Source organism: Antedon bifida, chromosome 10 (assembly GCF_963402885.1).
Source record: "Antedon bifida chromosome 10, ecAntBifi1.1, whole genome shotgun sequence".
Classification (NCBI taxonomy): domain Eukaryota; kingdom Metazoa; phylum Echinodermata; class Crinoidea; order Comatulida; family Antedonidae; genus Antedon; species Antedon bifida.
The window spans coordinates 7,513,548-7,540,883 of record NC_136235.1 but is presented as its reverse complement, the minus strand read 5'-3'; the positions used below and the strand labels follow the sequence as shown (position 1 = coordinate 7,540,883).

Sequence of the window (27,336 nt, the reverse complement as noted above, 5' to 3'; positions counted from 1 at the left end):
ATGATGTGTGTCCCGTAATTTCACCTATGCTACACTGTATATAGATATACAGTATATACCGGTACTGTACATGTTGTATATGACACATAATAGGTACAACTCAGCACTATAAGCGTATATGCATCATGTCATAGGATGGCGTACATCAACTTTTTACGATCGTATGTTAACGTACGTGCATGTTTAAAAAAATGTTAATTTCATTAAAATGATAAAAATGATCACCTATAATTCGTCAAAGTGACGAATTAAATTCTAGTTGTTATTATTATTATTAGTTATCCGCATTCAGCGGAAAACTCCTTGTAACTGTCCTGTTTCATCTTCTTTTTTTTCTGTATTCTTCTTTCTTTCTGTCATTTTTGTGCAGAGCGTATCTCTAAAACATGTAAACATAACATTTCATAACTTTGTCAACATATGGGCATTCACGTGAAGTTGTGCCCCTCTTATTGTGAATGACGTCAGAGTTACGCAACGTGACTTACGCGCGTTTTTACGTTTTTCGCGTATTTAACATAGATCGAAAACCATATAACAATTTAAAATGAAACTTAGCAAAAGTTTAATTTATATCATGCGCTAATTTTCTGTGTAAAAAAAATGACATGTTTCACACAAAGTTACGCGCGCACGCGCGTTTAAAATTTCAAAATGCGAAAAATTAATTTCTAATCAACTTTCTACGCGTTTCATGTCATTTTAAGCATGTCAAAAATTCCCAGGCGCGCGCATTTTTTTTACGCACGTGTGCGCACGTAGCGCAAAAAACTTTTTTTTTCGCGTGATTTATGTTTTTCCAGCTTTTTCTAGTAATTTTACAAACTTTTAAACTATTTCGACTTAAAATCACGTCATACGGGCACGTAGAATTGGATAATTTTCGCGAGTTTTTGATGAAAAAGTTAAAAAATTCGTCAAAATTTGTCAAAATTATGCCTTTTTTTAAACAGTCGTAATTTCTAAACTGGACGGTCAACTTTTTGTGGATGACATATTCTTGAAGTTGATGAGTTATAGATATCGGATCATGTATTAATATGGCTAACCGGACATTGTGACGTCATCGTATGGCCACGCGAATATAAAATTTAGGATTTTTGTATCTTTCGTCATAGCTCATCACATTTAATAGAGCGCATCTCTACTTATCCGTTTTCCATTTTCACCCCGATTTTGATAGTGTCTAGGTCAATCAACTATCTTTCGCATGAGTTAAAAATATTTTAATTTTTATTACGTCATCATGTCTAAAAACGTAAATAACGTGGGTCACTTATTTTCATCTTTACAGTAAATTTCAATCTGTTATAGCTCGTCAGAATAAAAAGTGATAATCATGATTAAAACGTTTCCTGGAAGCTATTGGATTGTAGATACGAATTCATGTGAACATTTTTCCAATACGACGTTGTGACGTCATTACATGGCCAGTTTAATAAAAAAAGTCGTATTTTCATATTTTGCGTCATAGTTCATCACATTTAAAAGAGCGCGCATCTATATTTTACGTATCCAAATTTCTTTTTCACGTTAACATGTTGCTGCTGAGATAATATCCTTCCGAAATTGCTATCTTAGTTTTTCATTTTGATACCGTCGCCATGTTAAAAATAAGAATAAACGGGGGGTCCCGTAATTTCACCTATTCTACACTGTGTGTAACATGTATACAGATTATACCGTTTGCACTGTATATGCTATATGACACAAAATTGACAGAATCCAGCACTAACAGCATATGATATTCTTCAGTTCAGGTCATAATGCCATAATCTTTTTCCGTGTGCAAAATTCCAACGTATGACGTGCGCGTGGCGTTTGTCGTGCGGATAACTAACTCGTCAAAGTGACGAGTTCAAATCTAGTTCTTCTTCTTTCTGTACACTTTTTGTTTAACAATTATCTCAAAAAGTTGAATAACAATGATCACAAAAATTTAACAATGTCCTTCAAATACTTTAACTTAGCCATAATAAGCTTTTCAGCGTGATCACTCAACCGTGACGTCATTAATACGCGATTTTGTGAAATCACACTATCAATCATATCTCCATAACTCTTTATCACATATCAATAAAATTCACTATACGTAAACTTCAGGTGAAGGATAAAAATATTACCAAATAAAAACTTACATTTTTCAAGGTCATGCACGTGAAATTGCGCGTTAAAAATTTAAAAAGCTCCAAATTAAGTTTTGATCAATTTAGAGCATGAGTTAGGCCATTTGCGTGTTTCAAAAAATTACTGCGCAAAAATGCGTTTTTGCGTGCGCAATTCTTAAAATGCGTAAAAAATATGAATTTTTTTTACAAATCGTATTCTACTCACCATCCTTAGTACATTCACCAAATTTGAATCTGTTCCGACTTAAAATAACGCTATACGAGCAGGTTAAAAATGACAAAATGCGCACATTAATTGTACAAAAGTGCTAAAAATAGTAAAAAATAAGGCCTTTTTAAAATTAATATAACTCTTCAGAATGCACGATGACCCCCAATTTTTTTAACTTATTCTGGAAGCCAATGAGTTGTAGATATAAATGTATATACACATTAGACGTACAAAATGGTATGACGTCATCATTTGGCCACATGAATTTTTAAAATAGGGTTTTTTCCCCTTTTGTAATTGACCACCATATTCAACAGAGCGCAACTCGCTTATCTGTGATCGATTTTCTCTAAATTTTTAATATATTCTACCTCAACCAATTATGTTACTTATGAGTTGCCAATATTTTCATTTGGATGATGTCATCACGTCTTAAAATTTAAATAACGATGGTTACGTAATTTCACCTACAAGGTATACTTGAATACCTTACAGCTCTTCTGAATTAAAGTTGACCTTGACGTTTATAACTTATTATGAGAGCTGGTGAAATGTAGATATGAATTATTATAAAAATTAAGCCTATCGGATGTTGTGACGTTATCATATGGCCAGTTAAAGTTAAAAAGTAGTTTTTTCATCTCTTTCGTCAAAGTTATACAATTTTTAAAGAGCGCGCACCGCCCTTCTACGTGCCAAATTTTCTTCCAATTGTTATATTTTATTGCTCAATTCATTATCCTTCGATATTGTTATCCACAAGTTTATTTTGATAATGTCATCAGTGCCAAAAAATTAGAACATGATGTGTGTCCGTAATTTCACCAATGCTACACTGTATATAGATATACAGTATATACTGTACATAATGTATATGGCATAAATAGGCACAGCACTATAGTATAACCGTATAATAGGATGGCATACATCAACATTTTCCGATTGTATGTTAACATACGTGCATGTTTAAAAAATATTAATGTCAATAAAATGATAAAAATGATCACCTATAATTTGTCAAAGTGACGAATTAAATTCTAGTTAGGTGATCATTTAGAATAAAATGATCACCTATTGTTATTGTACAAAATCTTTATTATTAGGTGATCATTTAGAATAAAATGATCACCTATTGTTATTGTACAAAATCTTTATTAGGTGATCATTTAGAATAAAATGATCACCTATTGTTATTGTACAAAATCTTTATTATTAGGTGATCATTTAGAATAAAATGATCACCTATTGTTATTGTACAAAATCTTTATTATTATTGTTATTAGGTGATCATTTAGAATAAAATGATCACCTATTGTTATTGTACAAAATCTTTATTATTGTTATTATTATTATTCTTCTTCTTTCTGTACACTTTTGTTTAGCAATTATCTCAAAAAGTTGAATAACAATGATCACAAAAATTTCACAATGTCTTTCAAATACTTTAACTTAGCCATAATAAGCTTTTCAGCGTGATCACTCAACCGTGACGTCATTAATACGCGATTTTGTGAAATCACACTATCAATCATATCTCCATAACTCTTTATCACATATCAATAAAATTCACTATACGTAAACTTCAGGTGAAGGATAAAAATATTAACAAATAAAAACTTACATTTTTCAAGGTCATGCACGTGAAATTGCGCGTTAAAAATTTAAAAAGCTCCAAATTAAGTTTTGATCAATTCAGAGCATGAGTTAGGCCATTTGCGTGTTTCAAAAAATTACTGCGCAAAAATGCGTTTTTGCGTGCGCAATTCTTAAAATGCGTAAAAAATATGAATTTTTTTTACAAATCGTATTCTACTCACCATCCTTAGTACATTCACCAAATTTGAGTCTGTTCCGACTTAAAATAACGATATACGAGCAGGTTAAAAATGACAAAATGCGCACATTAATTGTACAAAAGTGCTAAAAATTGTAAAAAATAAGGCCTTTTTAAAATTAATATAACTCTTCAGAATGCACGATGACCCCCAATTTTTTTAACTTATTCTGGAAGCCAATGAGTTGTAGATATAAATGTATATACACATTAGACGTACAAAATGGTATGACGTCATCATTTGGCCACATTAATTTTTAAAATAGGGTTTTTTCCCCTTTTGTAATGGACCACCATATTCAACAGAGCGCAACTCGCTTATCTGTGATCGATTTTCTCTAATTTTTTAATATATTCTACCTCAACCAATTATGTTACTTATGAGTTGCCAATATTTTCATTTGGATGATGTCATCACGTCTTAAAATTTAAATAACGGTGGTTACGTAATTTCACCTACAAGGTATACTTGAATACCTTACAGCTCTTCTGAATTAAAGTTGACCTTGATGTTTATAACTTATTATGAGAGCTGGTGAAATGTAGATATGAATTATTATAGAAATTAAGCCTATCGGATGTTGTGACGTTATCATATGGCCAGTTGAAGTTAAAAAGTAGTTTTTTCATCTCTTTCGTCAAAGTTATACAATTTTTAAAGAGCGCGCACCGCCCTTCTACGTGCCAAATTTTCTTCCAATTGTTATATTTTATTGCTCAATTCATTATCTTTCGATATTGTAATCCACAAGTTTATTTTGATGATGTCATCAGTGCCGAAAAATTAGAACATGATGTGTGTCCGTAGTTTCACCAATGCTACACTGTATATAGATATACAGTATATACTGTACATAATGTATATGGCATATAATAGGCACAGCACTATAGTATAACCGTATAATAGGATGGCATACATCAACATTTTCTGATTGTATTTTAAAATACGTGCATGTTTAAAAAATATTAATGTCAATAAAATAATAAAAATGATCACCTATAATTCGTCAAAGTGACGAATTAAATTCTAGTTATTATTATTCTTCTTCTTTCTGTACACTTTTGTTTAACAATTATCTCAAAAAGTTGAATAACAATGATCACAAAAATTTCACAATGTCTTTCAAATACTTTAACTTAGCCATAATAAGCTTTTCAGCGTGATCACTCAACCGTGACGTCATTAATACGCGATTTTGTGAAATCACACTATCAATCATATCTCCATAACTCTTTATCACATATCAATAAAATTCACTATACGTAAACTTCAGGTGAAGGATAAAAATATTAACAAATAAAAACTTACATTTTTCAAGGTCATGCACGTGAAATTGCGCGTTAAAAATTTAAAAAGCTCCAAATTAAGTTTTGATCAATTTAGAGCATGAGTTAGGCCATTTGCGTGTTTCAAAAAATTACTGCGCAAAAATGCGTTTTTGCGTGCGCAATTCTTAAAATGAGTAAAAAATATGAATTTTTTTTACAAATCGTATTCTACTCACCATCCTTAGTACATTCACCAAATTTGAGTCTGTTCCGACTTAAAATAACGCTATACGAGCAGGTTAAAAATGACAAAATGCGCACATTAATTGTACAAAAGTGCTAAAAATGGTAAAAAATAAGGCCTTTTTAAAATTAATATAACTCTTCAGAATGCACGATGACCCCCAATTTTTTAAACTTATTCTGGAAGCCAATGAGTTGTAGATATAAATGTATATACACATTAGACGTACAAAATGGTATGACGTCATCATTTGGCCACATTAATTTTTAAAATAGGGTTTTTTCCCCTTTTGTAATGGACCACCATATTCAACAGAGCGCAACTCGCTTATCTGTGATCGATTTTCTTTAAATTTTTAATATATTCTACCTCAACCAATTATGTTACTTATGAGTTGCCAATATTTTCATTTGGATGATGTCATCACGTCTTAAATTTTAAATAACGGTGGTTACGTAATTTCACCTACAAGGTATACTTGAATACCTTACAGCTCTTCTGAATTAAAGTTGACCTTGATGTTTATAACTTATTATGAGAGCTGGTGAAATGTAGATATGAATTATTATAGAAATTAAGCCTATCGGATGTTGTGACGTTATCATATGGCCAGTTGAAGTTAAAAAGTAGTTTTTTCATCTCTTTCGTCAAAGTTATACAATTTTTAAAGAGTGCGCACCGCCCTTCTACGTGCCAAATTTTCTTCCAATTGTTATATTTTATTGCTCAATTCATTATCTTTCGATATTGTAATCCACAAGTTTATTTTGATAATGTCATCAGTGCCGAAAAATTAGAACATGATGTGTGTCCGTAATTTCACCAATGCTACACTGTATATAGATATACAGTATATACTGTACATAATGTATATGGCATATAATAGGCACAGCACTATAGTATAACCGTATAATAGGATGGCATACATCAACATTTTCTGATTGTATTTTAAAATACGTGCATGTTTAAAAAATATTAATGTCAATAAAATAATAAAAATGATCACCTATAATTCGTCAAAGTGACGAATTAAATTCTAGTTGTTATTATTATTATTCTTCTTCTTCTTTCTGTACACTTTTGTTTAGCAATTATCTCAAAAAGTTGAATAACAATGATCACAAAAATTTCACAATGTCTTTCAAATACTTTAACTTAGCCATAATAAGCTTTTCAGCGTGATCACTCAACCGTGACGTCATTAATACGCGATTTTGTGAAATCACACTATCAATCATATCTCCATAACTCTTTATCACATATCAATAAAATTCACTATACGTAAACTTCAGGTGAAGGATAAAAATATTAACAAATAAAAACTTACATTTTTCAAGGTCATGCACGTGAAATTGCGCGTTAAAAATTTAAAAAGCTCCAAATTAAGTTTTGATCAATTTAGAGCATGAGTTAGGCCATTTGCGTGTTTCAAAAAATTACTGCGCAAAAATGCGTTTTTGCGTGCGCAATTCTTAAAATGCGTAAAAAATATGAATTTTTTTTACAAATCGTATTCTACTCACCATCCTTAGTACATTCACCAAATTTGAGTCTGTTCCGACTTAAAATAACGTTATACGAGCAGGTTAAAAATGACAAAATGCGCACATTAATTGTACAAAAGTGCTAAAAATGGTAAAAAATAAGGCCTTTTTAAAATTAATATAACTCTTCAGAATGCACGATGACCCCCAATTTTTTTAACTTATTCTGGAAGCCAATGAGTTGTAGATATAAATGTATATACACATTAGACGTACAAAATGGTATGACGTCATCATTTGGCCACATTAATTTTTAAAATAGGGTTTTTTCCCATTTTGTAATGGACCACCATATTCAACAGAGCGCAACTCGCTTATCTGTGATCGATTTTCTTTAAATTTTTAATATATTCTACCTCAACCAATTATGTTACTTATGAGTTGCCAATATTTTCATTTGGATGATGTCATCACGTCTTAAAATTTAAATAACGGTGGTTACGTAATTTCACCTACAAGGTATACTTGAATACCTTACAGCTCTTCTGAATTAAAGTTGACCTTGATGTTTATAACTTATTATGAGAGCTGGTGAAATGTAGATATGAATTATTATAGAAATTAAGCCTATCGGATGTTGTGACGTTATCATATGGCCAGTTGAAGTTAAAAAGTAGTTTTTTCATCTCTTTCGTCAAAGTTATACAATTTTTAAAGAGCGCGCACCGCCCTTCTACGTGCCAAATTTTCTTCCAATTGTTATATTTTATTGCTCAATTCATTATCTTTCGATATTGTAATCCACAAGTTTATTTTGATAATGTCATCAGTGCCGAAAAATTAGAACATGATGTGTGTCCGTAATTTCACCAATGCTACACTGTATATAGATATACAGTATATACTGTACATAATGTATATGGCATATAATAGGCACAGCACTATAGTATAACCGTATAATAGGATGGCATACATCAACATTTTCTGATTGTATTTTAAAATACGTGCATGTTTAAAAAATATTAATGTCAATAAAATTATGAAAATGATCACCTATAATTCGTCAAAGTGACGAATTAAATTCTAGTTATTATTAGGTGATCATTTAGAATAAAATGATCACCTATTGTTATTGTATGAAATCTTTATTGTTATTATTATTCTTCTTCTTCTTTCTGTACACTTTTGTTTAGCAATTATCTTAAAAAGTTGAATAACAATGATCACAAAAATTTCACAATGTCTTTCAAATACTTTAACTTAGCCATAATAAGCTTTTCAGCGTGATCACTCAACCGTGACGTCATTAATACGCGATTTTGTGAAATCACACTATCAATCATATCTCCATAACTCTTTATCACATATCAATACAATTCACTATTCGTAAACTTCAGGTGAAGGATAAAAATATTAACAAATAAAAACTTACATTTTTCAAGGTCATGCACGTGAAATTGCGCGTTAAAAATTTAAAAAGCTCCAAATTAAGTTTTGATCAATTTAGAGCATGAGTTAGGCCATTTGCGTGTTTCAAAAAATTACTGCGCAAAAATGCGTTTTTGCGTGCGCAATTCTTAAAATGCGTAAAAAATATGAATTTTTTTTACAAATCGTATTCTACTCACCATCCTTAGTACATTCACCAAATTTGAGTCTGTTCCGACTTAAAATAACGCTATACGAGCAGGTTAAAAATGACAAAATGCGCACATTAATTGTACAAAAGTGCTAAAAATAGTAAAAAATAAGGCCTTTTTAAAATTAATATAACTCTTCAGAATGCACGATGACCCCCAATTTTTTTAACTTATTCTGGAAGCCAATGAGTTGTAGATATAAATGTATATACACATTAGACGTACAAAATGGTATGACGTCATCATTTGGCCACATGAATTTTTAAAATAGGGTTTTTTCCCCTTTTGTAATGGACCACCATATTCAACAGAGCGCAACTCGCTTATCTGTGATCGATTTTCTTTAAATTTTTAATATATTCTACCTCAACCAATTATGTTACTTATGAGTTGCCAATATTTTCATTTGGATGATGTCATCACGTCTTAAAATTTAAATAACGGTGGTTACGTAATTTCACCTACAAGGTATACTTGAATAACTTACGGCTCTTCTGAATTAAAGTTGACCTTGATGTTTATAACTTATTATGAGAGCTGGTGAAATGTAGATATGAATTATTATAAAAATTAAGCCTATCGGATGTTGTGACGTTATCATATGGCCAGTTGAAGTTAAAAAGTAGTTTTTTCATCTCTTTCGTCAAAGTTATACAATTTTTAAAGAGCGCGCACCGCCCTTCTACGTGCCAAATTTTCTTCCAATTGTTATATTTTATTGCTCAATTCATTATCTTTCGATATTGTTATCCACAAGTTTATTTTGATGTCATCAGTGCCGAAAAATTAGAACATGATGTGTGTCCGTAATTTCACCAATGCTAACTGTATATAGATATACAGTATATACTGTACATAATGTATATGGCATATAATAGGCACAGCACTATAGTATAACCGTATAATAGGATGGCATACATCAACATTTTCCGATTGTATGTTAACATACGTGCATGTTTAAAAAATATTAATGTCAATAAAATGATAAAAATGATCACCTATAATTCGTCAAAGTGACGAATTAAATTCTAGTTGTTATTATTAGGTGATCATTTAGAATAAAATGATCACCTATTGTTATTGTACAAAATATTATTATTATTCTTCTTTCTGTACACTTTTTGTTTAACAATTATCTCAAAAAGTTGAATAACAATGATCACAAAAATTTCACAATGTCTTTCAAATACTTTAACTTAGCCATAATAAGCTTTTCAGCGTGATCACTCATCCGTGACGTCACGTATACGCCATTTTGTGAAATCACATTATCAATCATATGTCCATAATTCATTATCACATATTTATGAAATCCACTACACGTAAATTTCAGGTTAAGGTAAAAAATATTAACAAATAAAAACTTGCGCATCTCAAGGTCATGCACGTGAAATCGCGCGCAAAGATTTTAAAAAGCTTAAAATTAAGTTTTGATCAATTTAGAGCATGAATTAGGCCATTTGCGTGTTTCAAAAAATTACTGCGCAAAAACACGTTTTTGCGTACGCGATTCTTAGAAGGCGTAAAAAATGAAATTTGATGTATAAATCACATTCTACTCACAATTCTTAGTACATTCACCGATCTTGAGTCCATTCCGACTTAAAATAACGGTATACGAGCACGTTAAAAAAGACAAAATGCGCACATTAATTTCACAAAAGTTCTGAAAATGGTGAAAAATATGTCTTTTTTAAAATGAAAATAACTCTTCAGAATGCACGATGACCCCTAAGTTTTTTAACTTATTCGGGAAGCCATTGAGTTGTAGATATAAATTTATATACACATTAGACGTACAAAATGGTATTACATCATCAAATGGCCACTTGAATTTAAAAATTTGGATTTTTTTCCGTTTTGTGTAGGTTATCACATTCAATAGACCGCATCTCCGCTATTTGAGCTCGATTTTCGCACAAATGTCAGTGTGTGCTTGCTTAATTATTTATCTCTCTCATAAGTTGTCAGTGTTTTCATTTTGATGACGTCATCACGCGTAAAAACTTGAATAACGTAGGTCGTGTAATTTCACCTTCGCCGTAAATTTGAATATCTTACAGCTCTTCAGAATTGAAGGTTACCTTGATGATTATAATTTATTATGAAAGCTGATGAAATGTAGATATGAATTCATATAAAAACCAAGCCTATCGGATGTTGTGACGTTAACATATGGCCAGATGAAGTTAAAAAGTAGTTTTTTCATCTCTTTCGTCAAAGTTATGCAAATTTCAAAGAGCGCGCATTGCGCTTCTACGTGCCAATTTCTCTTACAATTCTTTTATATATTTGCTCAATTCATTATCTTTCGAAATTGTCAACTTCAAGTTTATTTTGATAATTCCATCATACCAAAAAATTAGAACATGATGTGTGTCCCGTAATTTCACCTATGCTGCACTGTATATGGATATACAGTATACTGTATACTACAACTTGATTGAGCTCAATTTCCTTATGATGGTATCTAAAAACATGATGACGCCCTCATTGTCGTTGTCCTTAAAAAAAACTGAAGATGGAGAAATCAATTGACTGAAATTAATTCGAGAATTTTTCTAACTGAGAAGCATACAGTTATAAAGTACTCTCTTGAATATTTGTTTTCAAATATCGTTCATTTTTGTGAGACAGATGCAAGTATCCATTTTATGGTGAGTTTAAGGAATTATTGGTTATAATAATTATATGTAGTACTGTAGGCCTAATTCATTGTAGTTAGTTAATGTGTCTGCCATGAGTGGTGAGCACATGTGAAACCACCATGTGAGGAGCCGATTAAAAATTACAGAAGACAGAATTAATAACAAACAGCCATGAATTATTACATGAATATTACTAATGTTTATTTTAGTATTGTTTTAAGTTATGTAGGCCTACAGCAACATCCTAAACTAAAATACTAGCCCAAGGACTAGGCTACTGATCTCTATAAGTAACCCAATATAAGGGACTGTAGTAGATTATGTTGGCCTAGCTTGGCCTTATGCTAGATACAATATGACAGATTCAGTTATTTTGTTGAGTTGTTACTGTCTTTTACTTTTTTGTATACCTATATTGACCATGGAACTAATATTATAAATGAAATTTCAAAGAAAAATCTGTTGAATATATCTGGATATAGGCCTATAGTAAAATCATTTACTGTACGTTCCTTGGGTAAACTTGCAATTTATGTGTTTATATTATAATTTATACATTACTGTATAACTCGGTATTATATTCTGTACCAGTGGAAAGTCGATAACCATGCAGAAATATACTGCTATTATTATGCTCATAACATGTACTGCTAAATTACACTCCTCTATATCCTATTACATCCTGTAATCATTAATTTCCATGGTAACTAGTCTGAAGACAACAGTTAAGATGGTTTCAATGCCATAACATTTAGTTATTCAAGGTAAAGAAACTAGCATGCAGTAACATATGGATTAAAATGCTATTGTTATAAGATTATAAAAGAACAGTTGTCATTTATTTTACATTCCTAGGGTAAATTTTATATGTATATTTGTTTTTATACTTTGTTATGAGTCCTAAATTATTCTTTCTTCTTTTTATTTCTTTACAACCCGGTCAATTTCAACCCACTATTTATTTAATTGGTTAATGCTGTACAGTTGATGAATTGCAGAAAAATACTATTACAAATGTTAATGTTTATTTAATTATTTTTTAAACTAACTAAATTTATTTCTCTCCTCCCCCTCCTGATAATTTGTTATGGTGTGATATGCTACAGTAATAGCAAAGTAATATTTTCTTTGGCCATGCTGGTATTATTAAGAAACTCTAATTCTTCTATGCTCATTACACACTGCTGCTAAATTACACTCCTCTATATCCTATTACATCCTACAATCATTAATTTCCATGGTAACTAGTCTGAAGGCAACAGTTGTTAGGAATGTGTTAATGTCAAGAAATTGCATGTAAGCAAATACAGTGAGGTTAAAGTATAGGAAAACATTTGTTATTGTTAATTAATGCTGTTCCTTTTACAATAATACAACTTTATTATTTAAAAATATAATAGCAATAGAATGAGGATGTGCTTGGTTTTTTAAGCTTAGGTTATAGTTATACATGACTGCAATTTTGATAAACAAAAAATAATAATAATATTTCATTTGATGATTTACTAAATTAAACAAAACAAAAACTTTTTAATCACTAAAAGTTATGTATGCTATTAAAACATCAGAGTACAACATATATCAAAAAGCATAAAAAATAACATACCGTAAATTTAACAACATAGTATTTATCACCGGTGAACTGCCAATGCATAAACTCCTCAATGATACAACGACAATTTGATGATATAAATATACATTTAAAATCTTAAACACATGATGGCACGAGAGAATGATGAAACGGTGACAAGACACAACAAAACAGACATAATTGTTTTGTTCTTAGAAAAAAATATTTGATCAGAAGAAAAACCACATTATTATGAATTTGTACGAGGACATATTATGTCCTCGTAGAAATTCAAACAAATAATCATTGCAAAAAACAAATCATGTCACATTTTCAAAAACAATACATTGTTTACTGTCAAAAAATTCCATCTACAATATAATAATATCGATTACTATAAACATTTTGTACATACATTCTAAACTATGTTAGATAGATACTAAGCCATTACCATACGTTTAATTTAAATTAATTCAGCGCATTAACAAAACAAGGGGAAAACAGTTTTCATAACATGAATAATGACATTTCAATGAAACATGGCTATTTCATCGTCAGAACTTCTATTATCAGCAATAATAATAATAATAAATAAAAAACCTCACATTAATGACATTTGGAAAACAAACATATTATAATTACAGTATTGCTTATTGTATTCTGGTTAATTTTACACTTGTTCTAAGAAAATTACAGATTAAAACAATTATCAGCAATTTTCCACACTACTGACTACACAACACTATTAATGTTTATCTGGTTTATAATCTGCGCATCACTAAAGCACTGCCGCCGAAAAGCGGTTCCCCAAAAACGTTTGATGTAGGATTAACACTTCCTCCCGACTATGATGCGACCAAACCCAATTGTACATGTTTGATATCATAATTATACTTCATTCTCTCATAAGCAATGGCTGCGTCAACCTCAACTAGAAAAACCTCCTGCAAATCGCTTAATTGCTATCTAATAGATAGTTTTGAGCTAAGAAAAGTAAGTCTAGGATCCGGCAAAGGAAGCAGGCAATTCCTTAAGGGCCACATTGCCATCAAAGATGACGACACTACATTGTACGAGTGTTATGTCAACGACATCAGTCAAATGACCATTGCCGGAAAAGTACAGGCTATGCCTGTAGACAGGTTTTTTACCATAAAAGATGGTATCGCAGTGGACAGGATCAACAAAAAAAATTATCATTGGCACCAACTACCAAGGTAAGATGATGTTTACGATTTTCATTCTTTCTATTTCAAATATCATAAAAATATATGTGGCACCAATGTGGCAACAAAACATATATCGCATAGGTAAATGTGTATAGACAACCCAAAACAATAATAAAAGGCTGAAAAAACGGGGTTTTTTTTCCTTAACAAAAACGATTAACCAAAATTATAAACACTACCTTGGTGATTTTCCGATTTCAAGGCAGATAAATGCATAGATTACAACATTACATGTCCTCCGTTATTTAAAAATGCTGCTAAAAATTTAATATGATTTCCATTAAATAAAACCAACATGTCTTATACAGATAATAAAAGTGTTTCATTATATTGCTTTTAGTAATTGTGCATAATAATAGAACAATTCTCATTGAACAAAAGTGCGAAACTACACAATAAGAATTCCGTTTTCCGACGGCGTAAAATTAAACGCCCTGTTAATTTCTTTGTAGATTTTGCATTTACATGCTAATTAACAACAATAATTGTAAAAACAAAACTATATACTGTACTGGAAGCACAAATGGTATCTAGACATTTACCATAATATTCAAATTTTAAATTAATTGATTTCAGTATCTCAATTTCGGATATTCAAACATTACGTTTGATTTTCAAAACATGCGCCAAATAATTATGATTGTTCATGTTACATTACATATAATTTCATTCCAACATCCCCTCCGTAGATTTTTTAACCAAATTGAATTACTGTATATGTAAAATTAAGTATCAATCCCGACCTAGTGCGAAAAAATTATCACTTATAAAGACAACATTACAAATACTGTATAAATCGATCACAATAACACAACAGCACGTTATAAAATAGAATGATAACTTCGTTTCTACTATGTGATGCAAACACTTCCGTTATAACAAATACACATTTTCAAAACAACTATGATTATACATTTATTACTAAAAAAAAACAAACAATAATTAATAAAATATTTCTTATTTCAGTTTTTCTTTAAAGGACCCACTTTTCAATTGAACCAAACCTTAATTCAAGAATACAGAAAACCTGCCATAATGCCGATATCGGATATTCCAAGTAGCCCGACAAAAAAAAGGATATCGGTACGAGGGAAAATAACGGAGGTATATTGACAAATTATTTTTTTACATATTTACATACAAATTACCCTGATTCTCAACGTTCAAAAATTTTACATTTGTAAATTTATATCAAAATAACTATAACAAAAAAAAAACACTACTGCAAACCAAAGCAGCCGTCAGTTTAATATCGTCATATGTATGGAACGCCATATGCGCTTTAATCTTTAATTGTCGTTGTCAACGCCATGACCTGCGACGAGTTTAATTACAGCTAAAGGAGTATGGTCAAACCAAAAAATATAAGCCAAATCATGTACTATCGAATCTTTATATATCTACAATAACTAAGTCTGCTTACATACAGTAATAACATTGTAAATAAAATTGTTAAATAAGAAATATATCATTTCTTTCCTTTTGGCTTATATATTTCATAACTAAACTTACCAAATTCAGTGTTTATTTTATGTATAAATTCCCTACATTATTAATTGAAGACAATTCGATGTAAATTCTGGTTAAATATAATATTAAGGATACAATACATCACCAATTTTGTTTTTCTCTTTGTATACAATATTATGTGTTTAATATATAAGTTACTTATTATATAGATGGGAGAAGTAAGAATCGTCGGCCAAGACCAGAAACGTCTTCGCACACTCCGTCTAACAGACAGCAACAAAAACGAAGTGGAACTTTCGCTATGGGGTGACCATACAGACATTGAATTGGCTCTTGACCTAAGAATTGAGGTGACTGGTGTCATAATCACTCAATGGAAGCACACCAAACGAATTGAATCAACTCCAACCATGATGCTGAAAGTATGTACAAATGAAAAATATTACTTTATTTAAAACACATCATTTACTATACTTATATCTCTCTCTCTTACTTATTGTCAAGAACCATGCAAACATACATAATTTAGCACTAAGCAAACAATTTACATTCGCTTTGACAAAACTGCAACCAAATATTTCTAAATATTTCAAATTTTAATTTACAAATTATTACACACGTTTCCTAAAATAGTATTGCTTGAATAATGTTGTATCATTTGTTATTCATATAACATTAAATATTTTATCTAAATTTTGCCAAATGTATTGTATCTCCAGGTTTATTTACTTACAATATATTAAACCTTAAACAATAATGTTTCTATATATTAAACAAAAAAATGTCAATTGTTAAATTGAAAATATCCAAACATACTGATGAAATTTCAAACAATCATAAATTTATACGGTATACACTTTCTTTTTTTTCTAGTACATCAATGAAAAGACGGAGATATTTGGCCAACTGATTGCCATAACCAGTGATGAGTAAGTAATCCTTTTCATTATCCTATTTTACAGTATTTACCAAAACAAATGCACACATTCATTTAAAATTTTAAAAAGTCCTGGTCAATTTCTACATTGAAACTGGCTGGCATTGGTAAAACCAAAAATATATCACTATAGGGCTAACAAACCTTTCTAACTTCAGAATAACACCTCTTATCCACAATAGAAACATATAAAACAACATGTCAATATAATCTCCTCTATTACAATAATGTAATTTGTATATGACACTTAATGAATCAATTTGTTTGACACTTAATGAATCAAATTCCCACTCTGACAAAGTTTTTATCCATAAATTATCTAGCTATTGCGAACCAACTAAACCCCACACCTAATTTAACATAATTCCAACTAAAACAGAATGCAATATTGCTAACATACATGAGCAACCCAACCCCAAGGTTTAACTAATTCAAGTCCTACAGAAACTTATTCTGACAAATCAAAAACATTTATAAACAATTGAAAATTATTACAAGTTCAAAATTTCGTATATATAACATTCCCTTCCAAAGCAATTTCACTATGAAATTACTTGGGAACAACAATATTTATTATTTTCAAAAACAAACAAATTTAATATTGTACAAACAAAACATTTATAACAAACAAAATCCAACAACTGCACAAAAAAGCAAAACATGTATTTACATAATTCAATTTACAGATAATATTACTATGTTTCACAACATTGTTTATGCATTGTATTATTTATATCACAGACTGGAACGTCCATTTGATCTACTGATAAACGATGACGAAAACGAATATGTCGTAACAGTAGTTCAAGGATCAAGAATTGAAGGAGACCTCCTCAACCTGCCAGCACCAGTCCACCTTCAAATTAACAGCAACGGTGCCACAATGGAGTGTGTCTCCTTAACCACATACATAGAAGACAACGAAACAGAAATTTGAAAAGTAAAAAGCCACACCAACAGAAGAGAGTGCTCAATACCATGAGTAGAGCTTAATACAATAAAATAACAACTATGAACTTGGTTACTTCATGGTGCTTTAATACTAACAAATTGTTTTATATGACCAACAAACCTGGCCACACTCATCAGGTAATATACAAAGCATGATTCATGCTTTGTACATTACCTGATAAGTGTGGCCAGCTTTGCTGGTCATATAAGACAAATATTTAATAATAAAGCACCATGAAGTAACCAAGTTCATAGTTGTTATTTTATTGTATGTATATATATAAATAAAACAGTTAACTCAGTAGTACTATTACAAAGAAAATGTAAATATTCACCTCGCACATGTTAATAAACAAAGAAAAGTTAATTCTTGTATTTCGTTTTGTGCCATATAGTATTTAAAACCAATTTCCATGCCATTTCAAACATTGCAAAACACTTTAATTTTTACTTTGTGTATGTATTGCCAAAACAATATTAATATGAATGAATGCGGTTATCTTGGCCTACCTAATGTTTGACAATCTCATCCATGCAGCTTGGTCTCTCAATTGTTGTAATTTCAAAAAATGCATCCCTTCCTAACTTGCACATCATGATTTCGGCATCATGGAATACCTCTGGAAGTTTTACCTTTTACAACTAATTCATCGCCCCTTTCTTCTTCATCGTCGTCGCGATCAACCACCTTCTAAAATATATTAATGTATGTACAGTATATGAAAACAAAAAACACTAGAATTTAATTCTAATAATGTACACCGAATCAACAATATTAAACTTACTGTACCTGGTTATCATCTTGGCCAGCTTCTTCTACAATGTCATCATCCTGGTAACCAGTATCTATGGTGCCTTCCTGTAACCAAGTTATAGGATCAATCCATCCCTCTTTGCCTGGTTTATAACTACAGCAATCAATAATATATCACAATAGGTTTCTATTCCACCGTCTCATAAGGGGTTCAAGGATTCCATGATTCATGGCTGGATAATGAAGGTGCTATTAGCCAATAACAACAGCACATGCATTGCAGTCTTCATTTATCAAAAAACCATTGCTTAAAAAAATATGTATGTGCATCCATTCATACTCTCGCTTGAAAAAAAAACAATTTAAATGGACTCATCGACATAGGTAGACTTATTTCCCAATCGCTAAAAATCTTGACACAAGTACCGATAAATCTGTACATCATTGCTTATCAATTATGATAAGATAAAAATATGCATTGTCGGCTTCTCCGACATTGGTATGATTAAATGCAAAAGTTTTTTCAGCTATCGAATACAAAAAATATATATACTGAAATTACATGTTCTGATATCCTTAGCCAAACCAATTCTAACCTTCAAGTTCCTTTTCATATCATCATAACACCATTATTACAGTATGGATATATTCACAATCATCAGATAAAAACTCCTTGCAATCAAAACTCATTTTCCACATACATTTCTAACAAATTACATGTCATCATATCCAAAATCCATCATATGAGTCCCGTAATTTGACCTATACTGCAAAAGCAATATAATGAAACACTTCTAATATCTGTATAAGACATGTTGGTTTTATTTATTAATGGAAATCATTTTTAAACAACAGAGAACATGAAATGTTGTAATCAATGCATTTATCTGCCTGAAAAAAAAATGCTGTTCACCTTACCTTACTCTTACAACAAAAATAATCTTGCTGATTAAACTAGGCCTAGGCTAGGCCAGGCTATAATGGCATGGACTAGCTAGGGGCCTAGGCCTAGCCAAGCTAGGTTCTAGGCCTAGCTAGGCCTAGTAGTAGTACAGCCTCCTAGCCTAGGCCTAGGCCCTAGGCCAATAATAGAATAAAGACATTATTTCAAAGTACTCGTGACAGTGTCACGCTAGTTGTACCAATTATTATTTATTCACATTTAGAATATTGTTATTTGTTTATGTTAGTAGTACCTTTCTTTTTAAATTTTCTTTCAAAATTACATAGGCCTCTAGCCCCCTCTATTCGTTTAGTTCATAATTTACTAAGCTATTTCATCGCTGCATGCCATGCCATCAAAACAATAAATGACCTCTTGACCACATATGAAGAAATGGGTACCCTCCACTTCAATGTAGGTAAGTCACATAGCGACGTATATAATTATGGGTCCCGCAATTTCACCTATACTGCACTGTATACAGACACACAGTATACTATTCCATATGATAAAATTGTACAACTTAGCACTATAAACATAATATACGCATCATGTCATAGGATGGCGTACATCAACTTTTTACATTCATATTTTAATGTATGTCCATCAAATAATATATCAGTAACATGATAAAAATGATCACCTATAATTCGTCAAAGTGACGAATTAAATTCTAGTGAGAAATTGTTTTTGTAAAAAAAAAATGTTTCTTCGCAATTTCTTTCTGTACAGATTTTGTTTAACAAATATCTCAAAAAGTTTAATGGTAATGATTACCAAAATTTCACAATGTCTTTCAAATACTTTAACTTAGCCATAATAAGCTTTTCAGCGTGATCACTCATCAGTGACGTCACGTATACGCCATTTTGTGAAATCACATTATCAATCATATATCCATAATTCATTATCACATATTTATGAAATTCACTACACGTAAACTTCAGGTCAAGGGTAAAAATATTAGCAAATAAAAACGCGCGCGCACGTAGAGTCAAGCGCGTGGAATCGCGCATTAAACATTTAAAAAGCTCAAAATTACGTTTTAATCAATTTAGAGCATAAATTAGGCCATTTGCGTGTTTCAAAAAATTACTGCGCAAAAATAGGTTTTTGCGCACGCAATCCTTAAAAAGCGTAAAAATAAAATTTGATGTATACATCACATACTACACACAATCCTTAGTACATTCTCCGATTTTGAGTCCAGTCCGACTTAAAATAACGGTATACGAGCACGTTAAACATGACAAAATGCGCACATTAATTTCACAAAAGTTCTGAAAATGGTGAAAAATATGTCTTTTTTAAAATGAAAATAACTCTTCAGAATGCACGATGACCCCTAAGTTTTTTAACTTATTCGGGAAGCCATTGAGTTGTAGATATAAATGTATATACACATTAGACGTACAAAATGGTATTACGTCATCAAATGGCCACTTGAATTTAAAAATTAGGATTTTTTCCGTTTTGTGTAGGTTATCACATTCAATAGAGCGCATCTCCGCTATTTGATCTCGATTTTCGCACAAATTTCAGTGTGTGCTTACTTAATTATTTATCTTTCTCATAAGTTGTCAGTGTTTTCATTTTGATGACGTCATCATGCGTAAAAACTTGAATAACGTAGGTCGTGTAATTTCACCTTCGCCGTAAATTTGAATATCTTACAGCTCTTCAGAATTGAAGGTTACCTTGATGATTATAATTTATTATGAAAACTGATGAAATGTAGATATTAATTCATATAAAAACCAAGTCTATCGGATGTTGTGACGTTAACATATGGCCAGATGAAGTTAAAAAGTAGTTTTTTCATCTTTTCCATCAAAGTTATACAAATTTCAAAGAGCGTGCACAGCGCTTCTACGTGCCAGATTCTCTTCCAATTCTAATATTTATTTGCTCAATTCATTATCTTTCGAAATTGTCATCTTCGAGTTTATTTTGATAATTCCATTATACCAAAAAATTAGAACATGATGTGGGTCCCATAATTTTACCTATGCTACACTGTATATAGATATACAGTATATACTGTACATATTGTATATGACACATAATAGGTACAACTCAGCGCTATAAGTGCATATGCATCATGTCATAGGATGGCGTACATCAACTTTTTACGATGGTATGTTAACGTACGTGCATGTTTAAAAAATGTTAATTTCATTAAAATGATAAAAATGATCACCTATAATTCGTCAAAGTGACGAATTAAATTCTAGTTATTATTCTTCTTCTTCTTTCTGTACACTTTTGTTTAGCAATTATCTCAAAAAGTTGAATAACAATGATCACAAAAATTTCACAATGTCTTTCAAATACTTTAACTTAGCCATAATAAGCTTTTCAGCGTGATCACTCAACCGTGACGTCATTAATACGCGATTTTGTGAAATCACACTATCAATCATATCTCCATAACTCTTTATCACATATCAATAAAATTCACTATACGTAAACTTCAGGTGAAGGATAAAAATATTAACAAATAAAAACTTACATTTTTCAAGGTCATGCACGTGAAATTGCGCGTTAAAAATTTAAAAAGCTCCAAATTAAGTTTTGATCAATTTAGAGCATGAGTTAGGCCATTTGCGTGTTTCAAAAAATTACTGCGCAAAAATGCGTTTTTGCGTGCGCAATTCTTAAAATGCGTAAAAAATATGAATTTTTTTTACAAATCGTATTCTACTCACCATCCTTAGTACATTCACCAAATTTGAGTCTGTTCCGACTTAAAATAACGCTATACGAGCAGGTTAAAAATGACAAAATGCGCACATTAATTGTACAAAAGTGCTAAAAATGGTAAAAAATAAGGCCTTTTTAAAATTAATATAACTCTTCAGAATGCACGATGACCCCCAATTTTTTTAACTTATTCTGGAAGCCAATGAGTTGTAGATATAAATGTATATACACATTAGACGTACAAAATGGTATGACGTCATCATTTGGCCACATTAATTTTTAAAATAGGGTTTTTTCCCATTTTGTAATGGACCACCATATTCAACAGAGCGCAACTCGCTTATCTGTGATCGATTTTCTTTAAATTTTTAATATATTCTACCTCAACCAATTATGTTACTTATGAGTTGCCAATATTTTCATTTGGATGATGTCATCACGTCTTAAAATTTAAATAACGGTGGTTACGTAATTTCACCTACAAGGTATACTTGAATACCTTACAGCTCTTCTGAATTAAAGTTGACCTTGATGTTTATAACTTATTATGAGAGCTGGTGAAATGTAGATATGAATTATTATAGACATTAAGCCTATCGGATGTTGTGACGTTATCATATGGCCAGTTGAAGTTAAAAAGTAGTTTTTTCATCTCTTTCGTCAAAGTTATACAATTTTTAAAGAGCGCGCACCGCCCTTCTACGTGCCAAATTTTCTTCCAATTGTTATATTTTATTGCTCAATTCATTATCTTTCGATATTGTAATCCACAAGTTTATTTTGATAATGTCATCAGTGCCGAAAAATTAGAACATGATGTGTGTCCGTAATTTCACCAATGCTACACTGTATATAGATATACAGTATATACTGTACATAATGTATATGGCATATAATAGGCACAGCACTATAGTATAACCGTATAATAGGATGGCATACATCAACATTTTCTGATTGTATTTTAAAATACGTGCATGTTTAAAAAATATTAATGTCAATAAAATTATGAAAATGATCACCTATAATTCGTCAAAGTGACGAATTAAATTCTAGTTATTATTGTTATTATTAGGTGATCATTTAGAATAAAATGATCACCTATTGTTATTGTACAAAATCTTTATTATTAGGTGATCATTTAGAATAAAATGATCACCTATTGTTATTGTACAAAATCTTTATTATTAGGTGATCATTTAGAATAAAATGATCACCTATTGTTATTGTACAAAATCTTTATTATTATTGTTATTATTATTATTATTCTTCTTCTTTCTGTACACTTTTGTTTAACAATTATCTCAAAAAGTTGAATAACAATGATCACAAAAATTTCACAATGTCTTTCAAATACTTTAACTTAGCCATAATAAGCTTTTCAGCGTGATCACTCAACCGTGACGTCATTAATACGCGATTTTGTGAAATCACACTATCAATCATATCTCCATAACTCTTTATCACATATCAATAAAATTCACTATACGTAAACTTCAGGTGAAGGATAAAAATATTAACAAATAAAAACTTACATTTTCCAAGGTCATGCACGTGAAATTGTGCGTTAAAAATTTAAAAAGCTCAAAATTAAGTTTTTATCAATTTAGAGCATGAGTTAGGCCATTTGCGTGTTTCAAAAAATTACTGCGCAAAAATGCGTTTTTGCGTGCGCAATTCTTAAAATGCGTAAAAAATATGAATTTTTTTTACAAATCGTATTCTACTCACCATCCTTAGTATATTCACCAAATTTGAGTCTGTTCCGACTTAAAATAACGCTATACGAGCAGGTTAAAAATGACAAAATGCGCACATTAATTGTACAAAAGTGCTAAAAATAGTAAAAAATAAGGCCTTTTTAAAATTAATATAACTCTTCAGAATGCACGATGACCCCAAATTTTTTTAACTTATTCTGGAAGCCAATGAGTTGTAGATATAAATGTATATACACATTAGACGTACAAAATGGTATGACGTCATCATTTGGCCACATGAATTTTTAAAATAGGGTTTTTTCCCCTTTTGTAATGGACCACCATATTCAACAGAGCGCAACTCGCTTATCTGTGATCGATTTTCTTTAAATTTTTAATATATTCTAACTCAACCAATTATGTTACTTATGAGTTGCCAATATTTTCATTTGGATGATGTCATCACGTCTTAAAATTTAAATAACGGTGGTTACGTAATTTCACCTACAAGGTATACTTGAATACCTTACAGCTCTTCTGAATTAAAGTTGACCTTGATGTTTATAACTTATTATGAGAGCTGGTGAAATGTAGATATGAATTATTATAAAAATTAAGCCTATCGGATGTTGTGACGTTATCATATGGCCAGTTGAAGTTAAAAAGTAGTTTTTTCATCTCTTTCGTCAAAGTTATACAATTTTCAAAGAGCGCGCACCGCCCTTCTACGTGCCAAATTTTCTTCCAATTGTTATATTTTATTGCTCAATTCATTATCTTTCGATATTGTTATCCACAAGTTTATTTTGATAATATCATCAGTGCCGAAAAATTAGAACATGATGTGTGTCCGTAATGTCACCAATGCTACACTGTATATAGATATACAGTATATACTGTACATAATGTATATGGCATATAATAGGCACATCACTATAGTATAACCGTATAATAGGATGGCATACATCAACATTTTCTAATTGTATTTTAACATACGTGCATGTTTAAAAAATATTAATGTCAATAAAATGATAAAAATGATCACCTATAATTCGTCAAAGTGACGAATTAAATTCTAGTTAGGTGATCATTTAGAATAAAATGATCACCTATTGTTATTGTACAAAATCTTTATTATTGTTATTAGGTGATCATTTAGAATAAAATGATCACCTATTGTTATTGTGTTAAATCTTTATTATTCTTCTTCTTTCTGTACACTTTTTGTGTAACAATTATCTCAAAAAGTTGAATAACAATGATTACAAAAATTTCACAATGTCTTTCAAATACTTTAACTTAGCCATAATAAGCTTTTCAGCGTGATCACTCATCCGTGACGTCACGTATACGCCATTTTGTGAAATCACATTATCAATCATATGTCCATAATTCATTATCACATATTTATGAAATTCACTACACGTAAACTTCAGGTCAAGGTAAAAAATATTAGCAAATAAAAACTTGCATGTTTCAAGGTCATGCGCGTGAAATCGCGCGTTAAAATTTTAAAATGCTTAAAATTAAATTTTGATCAATTTAGAGCATGAATTAGGCCATTTGCGGGTTTCAAAAAATTACTGCGCAAAAACACGTTTTTGCGCACGCGATTCTTAAAAAGCGTAACAAATAAAATTTGATGTATACATCACATTCTACTCACAATCTTTAGTACATTCTCCGATTTTGAGTCCAGTCCGACTTAAAATAACGGTATACGAGCACGTTAAAAATGACAAAATGCGCACATTAATTGTACAAAAGTGCTAAAAATGGTAAAAATTAGGGCCTTTTTAAAATGAATATAACTCTTCAGAATGGAAGATGATACCCAATTTTTTTAACTTAAGATGGAAGCCAATAAGTTGTAGATATAAATGAATATACACATTAGACGTACAAAATGGTATGACGTCATCAAATGGCCACTTGAATTTAAAAATTAGTAATTTTTTTCTTTTTGTGTGGGTTATCACATTCAATAGAGCGCATCTCCGTTATTTGAGCCCGATTTTCGCACAAATTTTAGTATGTGCTTGCTCAATTAATTATCTTTCTCATGAATTGTCAATATTTTCATTTTGATGACGTCATCACGCGTAAAAACTTGAATAACCTAGGTCGTGTAATTTCAGCTACACCATACATTTGAATGTCTTATAGCTCTTCAGAATTAAAGGTGACCTTGAAGAATAAAACTTATTATGAAAGCTGATAAAATGTAGATATGAATTCATATAAAAATTAAGCCTATCGGATGTTGTGACGTTATCATATGGCCAGTTGAAGTTAAAAAGTAGTTTTTTTCATCTCTTTCGTCAAAGTTATACAATTTTTAAAGAGCAGGCACCGCCCTTTTACGTGCCAAATTTTCTTCCAATTGTTATATTTTATTGCTCAATTCATTATCTTTCGATATTGTTATTCACAAGTTTATTTTGATAATATCATCAGTGCCAAAAACTTAGAACACTATGTGTGTCCGTAATTTCACCAATGCTACACTGTATATAGATATACAGTATACTGTACATAATGTGATATGACATATAATAGGCACAACTAAGCACTATAAGCGTATACGATGGCATACATCAACATTTTCCGATTGTATGTTAACATACGTGCATGTTTAAAAAATATTAATGTCAATAAATTTATAAAAATGATCACCTATAATTCGTCAAAGTGACGAATTAAATTCTAGTTGTTATTATTATTATTCTTCTTCTTCTTCTTCTTTCTGTACACTTTTGTTTAGCAATTATCTCAAAAAGTTGAATAACAATGATCACAAAAATTTCACAATGTCTTTCAAATACTTTAACTTAGCCATAATAAGCTTTTCAGCGTGATCACTCAACCGTGACGTCATTAATACGCGATTTTGTGAAATCACACTATCAATCATATCTCCATAACTCTTTATCACATATCAATAAAATTCACTATACGTAAACTTCAGGTGAAGGATAAAAATATTAACAAATAAAAACTTACATTTTTCAAGGTCATGCACGTGAAATTGCGCGTTAAAAATTTAAAAAGCTCCAAATTAAGTTTTGATCAATTTAGAGCATGAGTTAGGCCATTTGCGTGTTTCAAAAAATTACTGCGCAAAAATGCGTTTTTGCGTGCGCAATTCTTAAAATGCGTAAAAAATATGAATTTTTTTTACAAATCGTATTCTACTCACCATCCTTAGTACATTCACCAAATTTGAGTCTGTTCCGACTTAAAATAACGCTATACGAGCAGGTTAAAAATGACAAAATGCGCACATTAATTGTACAAAAGTGCTAAAAATGGTAAAAAATAAGGCCTTTTTAAAATTAATATAACTCTTCAGAATGCACGATGACCCCCAATTGTTTTAACTTATTCTGGAAGCCAATGAGTTGTAGATATAAATGTATATACACATTAGACGTACAAAATGGTATGACGTCATCATTTGGCCACATTAATTTTTAAAATAGGGTTTTTTCCCATTTTGTAATGGACCACCATATTCAACAGAGCGCAACTCGCTTATCTGTGATCGATTTTCTTTAAATTTTTAATATATTCTACCTCAACCAATTATGTTACTTATGAGTTGCCAATATTTTCATTTGGAT

General features: G+C 30.7%; 2 protein-coding genes across 3 annotated transcripts in view; both read left to right on the top strand.

Moving 5' to 3' along the window:
- LOC144853836 (uncharacterized) overlaps window positions 1–27,336 on the top strand; it is a 185,563-nt gene that overhangs the window by 88,019 nt on the left and 70,208 nt on the right. The gene's annotated exons all lie outside the window — the stretch shown is intronic.
- Window positions 13,653–17,737, top strand: LOC144854409 (uncharacterized). The gene is made up of 5 exons (XM_078712356.1): window positions 13,653–14,246; window positions 15,225–15,362; window positions 15,938–16,150; window positions 16,602–16,657; window positions 17,407–17,737. Exons 2-5 carry the CDS (start codon window positions 15,294–15,296, stop codon window positions 17,600–17,602), a joined length of 534 nt encoding a protein of 177 aa, XP_078568482.1. The 5' UTR covers window positions 13,653–14,246; window positions 15,225–15,293; the 3' UTR covers window positions 17,603–17,737.